Consider the following 6,258-nt stretch of genomic DNA (forward strand, 5'->3'; position numbering starts at 1 on the left):
CACGAGAGGAGTAAAAAGATATGTAAAAGTCAGCATGGGAAAAAAAAAGCATATGGTCTAGATGGTATCCTTATAAAAGTGTTTTTAATATAGTTTTTATTAGGATTTTTGTCTTTTTCATTACTTAATTTTCAATTAGATTTGTTTATGTTATTAACAAAGCATCCTTAATCTTTACTAAGTTTGTTTCAAAGGGCTTTTATAGGTTTTTAACAGAAAATTAGCCAAGATTTACATCAAGGAAGGTTGGAGCTAAAAAATAGAAGATCAGAGTAAAACATGGCTAAGTCAGCAAGGTACATCATCTATTCGTGTCACACAATATGACCATGTTCTCAAGAAAATTGAGTTTTCAAGTCGGTCAAAAATACACGCTTAGCCCGTGTAAAGAGCTAAGTTTGGGTGTGTCTTTTGCATGAAGTTGCATAGGAATAGTAGAAGACCTACCTTGTTAGAGTTTCAGCTCTATTTGGTCAAAAGAAGACTTCTAATTGGGAAGAAATATTAAACTAAATTAGTTTCCTATTCAAATCATATTTCTTCCCAATTAGATCAACTAATTTCCTATTCAAACTAAAAGACAACCTACGAAGTGTATATAAAGAGAGATCTCTACAAAATTATTTTTTTATCTTTTCTATCTTAGATCTTTTGTTCTACACTCTTCGTAGTTTTCTTTCTTTTAGGACTTCGAGCATTCAAGTTTGTGTGAAAAATCAAGGAAGTCGTCCACACTATCCATTAATAGTTTTTATTTCTAAAATCTTAATCTTGTTTTATTTTCAATATTCATGTTGACTATGGAACTATTTACAAGTTTATTTGAGTTTGCTTTAATTACCATGTTGAACTAAATTCTCATACTAGGGATTTGATGTAGCTTAATTTCGATTCCAATTTATAATATTAAATTTATTTTTCTTTGTTCATGGTATAATTTATTATTGAACTTAATACTTTCAGACAAAACTTCTCCTCTGGATTGATTTATTTCATTAATCATTATCGAGACAATGATTTTTGATAAGAAAAATGTAATAAATTACATGAGAATAATAACTTGATGCGGAAGCTATATGGTTTGACTCATGGGAGATTTTCATAAGTTAATGACCTTAGGTTATGAATTCATAAACAACCATAAAACTTAATGATTTAATTCATGGGTGATTGTGCTATTGGAAGATGTTCGCCCCCCAACTGAGCGTCGAGGGAAAGATCTGAAGGACGGAGTTTTAATCCAGTCGTTACGGAAACTGGGAGGAACTCTTTACAGTTTCTTTTTGTTGGATTATTAGATTATGGCTTGTTTAGCACTTATGTGTGTCAGGTTGGCTCTTTGGAGCACTTTGACAGTGTGTGATGTGTTAGAGTCGTCACATTAATTTGTTTTTATTTTTGGGAAAAAAGATTAAGGAAAAAACCTCGTGATTGACTCCATTTTTCAGTTTGCTTTTAGGATACAATGCACTAGCCTGATCAAATCTTAAAATACTCAAGATCTTGATCGAGGAAGGCCAGTCTGGAATTATTGGGTTCGGGGACTAGATTTTCAGCTTCTTTCAAAATGAATCAATGGTTTGGGTACTTAATCGAGAAATCAAAATATTGTTTGCATGGATAATAGTTATAAGATGCATGAGCATACTAATAATGCATGGCAATATAAAAAATATAGTGTATAAAAGCATAATTAATTGAAAAGCGTGTAATTTGAAGGGGAGCCTAACTCTAGCCTCATTTATCGAGGATTCTAAATCGTGCAACATGTTCCCCTAGATCCAAACTGGTCAATTTGGTCGGGGGCTCGCTACCTAGGCTGAAATCAGTAGGTGTGCCTTCATACCTCATTTTTATGAGGATCAAGGGGCACGAAGTTCTACCATCAATTAGGATGATAAGATTTTGAAGGGCCACTCATGGAGTGGGCTTATAGGGTGCCAAACGGACCAGGCTTTGATTGAAAACCGATTTTGACGGTTTTGCCAATTGGACTGGCTTAATTGACAAAGATTAAGTTTAGCAATTTATACCCTAGGGTGTGTCACGCGGTCCGATTGGGCTCCACATTTGTAAAACGACCAAGGAGGTCAAGTCTTTCTCCAAAGTAGCAAAGGTAGGACACGAGCACCCTAGTATAGTTTTTTAATATTGTTAATTAACGAATTATTAATTAATCGAAGTAGCTTTAGTTTAAGGAAGACTAAAGTGTGAATGAAATTCGAAATGATCAACTTTTGAGAACCAAGTCGGGCTTTGGCTCAACTAAGAAAGAAGAGCAAAGTCAGACCCTAAAAACTTAGAATCGTTCGCAAAGGGAGAAATAGAGTCATTGAAACTTGAGAAGCGCTCAATAAAGCAACAAGAGGTCCTTGCAAATGAGGAGTGAAGTGCCAATTTATAGGCTGGGGCGGACCCTGGTTGGTACTGACCATGTCACATAGGTACCAACCATGTCAACATCGGTACCGATGAGGGCTGCTCCGAGGGGCTCAGTCGGTACCAGCAGACAGGTGATCAGTACCAATCAAGGCAAATTACTGTCTTGCCCTTTTGGCTTGATTTTTGAGTTTTCGAGCTTTTGGGAGTCTGTTCGAGGCTCAAACGATGTCTGATTGGGCTAATTCTTACGCCATTGAAACTGTAGCGGAATTTTCTAGGGCTCGATGCTAAAATCATGGTCAACAGAAGATAGGTAATTAGACCGAGTTAAAATAGTTAATAATACATCGGGAGAACTTGTTAGCGATCTTAAAGTTGTTTCTCCTTCTTGAACAATTAAAATTGATTATCAAACTAATAAAATAAATTGGATATAATTAAGTGAAGTCGAAATCCCTAGTATCCTTCTAATCATTGATTTCTTTTCATCAAATTATCTTGATTTTTTTTATTTCTTTTAAATTAATTTCGTTTAAATAATAGTAGGATAATACGATATTAGTACTTGATATACAATCTTTGTGGAAAGATACTCTATTCACACTTTATTACTTGTTGCGATTTCTTGCGAATTTAAGTGTCAATGCCACCATAAGTATCATACACAAAGAAGGAAAGGATCTACGGTTCACAAATTTAGATCATATGCAAAGAAGGAAAGGAGTCAAACACAAACATAAAATAATGACAATAAAGGTGACAAAAAAAACAAATTTAACATTTGAATCCACATTGAAATGAACTAATTTTTAAAACATGTAACTCGGAGAGGCTTCAACACTTCACTTCCAAAGGGAAGCCTTTATTACATATGTAATATCCATTCTGCAGTTGCTAATAGGAAAGGTACAACAGAAGGAAAAGTATTACAGGAAAAGTAAACTTGCAAAATATTTTATTTGTTTTCCTGGAAAAATGTTTCTGATACACCATCAAGGCAAGCACAACTTCAAATTCAACAGGAATGTAAAACTCAAGATGCAGTATTTGGACATAGCATGATCAAGAACCCCATCCACCCCCACCCGGCGTTAAAATCTGCAAAATTTCACCTGCCTGCACCTCAACAGTGTTCTTACCACCAAGGTAAACTTTCCGTTTATCTTGTGTAATCAGGTAATTAGCCCCACGAGCCCCATCTTTCCCTCCTTTTAGTCCTCTTGGTGCGTGTACTCGCCTCTCTGAAAGAATGCTCACAACAACTGGTCGTCTAAATTCTATCTCCCTTATAATCCCATCACCTCCTTTGTGAAGTCCATCTCCCCCACTGTTCTCTCTAAGTCCAAACTTACGCAAAATGACAGGATACCTCTGCTCAAAAATTTCTGGATCAGTCATTCGGGTATTGGTCATATGACACTGGACTCCACTTGTCCCATCCCAGCTTGGACCAGCCCCGCTTCCACCGCCAATTGTTTCATAATAACCGAAAGTGTTATCTCCAAAAGTGAGATTGTTCATACAACCCTGAGAGCAAGCGCAGGCCTGAAATGCAGTAAGGACAACATCAGTTATTCTCTGAGATGTGAGAACATTACCTCCAACCACAGCAGCCTTGTCACTTGGAGAGAGGAATGAGCCAGGAGGAATATGAATTTTAACAGGGGCTAAGCAACCCTGATTAAGAGGAATATCAACATCAACCAGACAGCGTAGGCAGTATATGACTGCTGCAGCTGTTACTGCTTCTGGTGCATTCCAATTCCCATATACCTCAGGACTAGTCCCACTAAAATCAAAATTCGCTTCACCTTTATCAGAATCAATAGTAAGTTTTAGATGTATCACAGAGCCATCATCCATGTATTCCTCTTCCTCGATTGTCACAGAATTGTTCTCCCGAAACACGGTTGGCTGATTTGAAACTCTTGCAGCAACTGACTTGAGCATCTCTCTCACTGCTTCTTCTGCATTAAGCTGCACATAGGTCATGTATGCCTGAACAGTATCTAAACCATACTGCTCAATCAGTTCTTTGATAAGGGAAATTCCTCTCTGGTTTGCTGCTACTTGTGCATGTAGATCTGATAAATTGTCTTGAAGCCGGCGGGTTCCTGGGATTTTATAAGTCAATTCATCAGAACCTGGGAATTTGAGAAGTTTGATGATTCCTTCTTCTTGAAAAACTCCACTTTCCACAAGCTTAAATGCTTTGATTGCAGCTCCTTCTTCCCATATGGACTTTGAAAACGGAGGCATACTTCCAGGAGTAATACCTCCAATCTCTGCATGATGTCCTCTACTTGCAACAAAAAACACCAGTTTTTCCTTGTCAAAAACTGGTGTAATGACAGTAATATCAGGAAGATGGCTACCTCCAGCACAAGGATGATTGGTAACCAATACATCACCTTCCTTCAAATTGTCACCCCAATAATTGAGCTGCCATCTAACTGTACTTGACATAGCTCCAAGGTGCACAGGGACATGGGGAGCATTAGCAACTAGTCCTCCATCAGGACCAAAAAGAGCACAGGAGAAATCTAGCCTTTCCTTGATATTTGTTGATATGGAAGTTCTCTGGAGGGTCCGTCCCATTTGTTCAGCTATCCCCATAAACCTGTGATTGAAAATTGACAGCTGAACAACATCTGCAACGTTTTCAGCTACTTCCTCAGTGCTCATATTGGAACCAATTTCTATTTTAATGTTACCATATTTAGTTACAACAGCATTGCAGTTGGGTTCTACTATCACAGTACTATTGCCATTCATGATGATTGAAGGGCCAACTATAATATGTCCAGGCCCCAGATTCTCAAGCTTGAAGAGAGGTGCATCATGCCATCCATTCCTGAAGTAAACCTTGTAGTGGCCTTCCATTTTTGGGGAACTAGGAGTGGGTTCTAGGACTTGTGGCTTTAGTATATTAGTGACGCCAATACCACGAACTCTTACATCACAGATAATAATATTCCTGTTTTGCAGTTTGAATCCATACTCCTGCTGGAATAACTTGACAAATTCCACAGCATAGTCGCCTGCTGATCCATCTTCATTTACATGTCTCCTTACCATGATAGAAGTATCCGTACCTTCATACCTTAAATTTAAATATGTCTCTGTTGTAATGTTTTCCCCTCTAAATCCTTGTGCTTGTAGCTTCTGCTTTACCTGCTTTACTAACATATCTTCTCTGCAGGAAGCCTCCAAAACAGATTCAGGACCATATACAGCAGAATAGGGCTCTTGTGCCTCTTCTACAACATCTGCCAATCCCATACCATAAGCACTTAAGATACCACAGAACTTGTGAATGAGTACTTCTTTCATTCCCAATGATCTGGCAATTGCACAAGCATGCTGTGGCCCAGCACCTCCAAAGCAAGCAAGAGCATGGCTTCTTGTTTCATGGCCTTTCATCTCGGTTAACTGCCGTATAGGCCGGCACATCGTTTCATTTGCAACATTCACAAAGCCCAGGGCAATCTCTTCCACTGTCATGTCCTTTGCAGATGCATCTTGGCTCTTCCTATATGAATTTATTTGTTTTGCAAGCTTCTTAAATTCCTCTCTGGTTGCCTCAATATCTAAAGGCTGATCTTCGTGGGGACCAAAAATGGATGGGAAATAATCAGGAATAACAAAACCAAGAATAAGATTAGCATCAGTGACTGCCAATTGTCCTCCTTTCCTATAACAAACAGGACCTGGGTGGGCACCCACTGATTCTGGTCCTACACGGAAAGCACCAAATTGGAACTTCAACTTTGATCCACCACCAGCAGCAACAGTATTTATATCAAGCTGAGGTGCTTGTATTATGGCCCCAGCAATCTGGGTTTCAATAACTTGTTCATAACTCCCAGCATACCT

General features: G+C 38.3%; 1 protein-coding gene across 1 annotated transcript; it reads right to left on the minus strand.

Moving 5' to 3' along the window:
* Nucleotides 1–3,139: 3,139 nt before the first annotated feature.
* OXP1 (oxoprolinase 1) lies at nt 3,140–6,258 on the minus strand (the record flags this gene model as incomplete). Its single annotated transcript, XM_089716644.1, is given in 1 exon segment — nt 3,140–6,258. A coding segment is annotated over 1 exon segment (2,814 nt), but the record flags the coding sequence as incomplete, so codon positions are not given.

The sequence above is a fragment of the Jatropha curcas genome, chromosome 11 (assembly GCF_041381405.1).
Source record: "Jatropha curcas cultivar XTBG-Jc1 chromosome 11, XTBG_Jcur_1.0, whole genome shotgun sequence".
NCBI lineage: Eukaryota > Viridiplantae > Streptophyta > Magnoliopsida > Malpighiales > Euphorbiaceae > Jatropha > Jatropha curcas.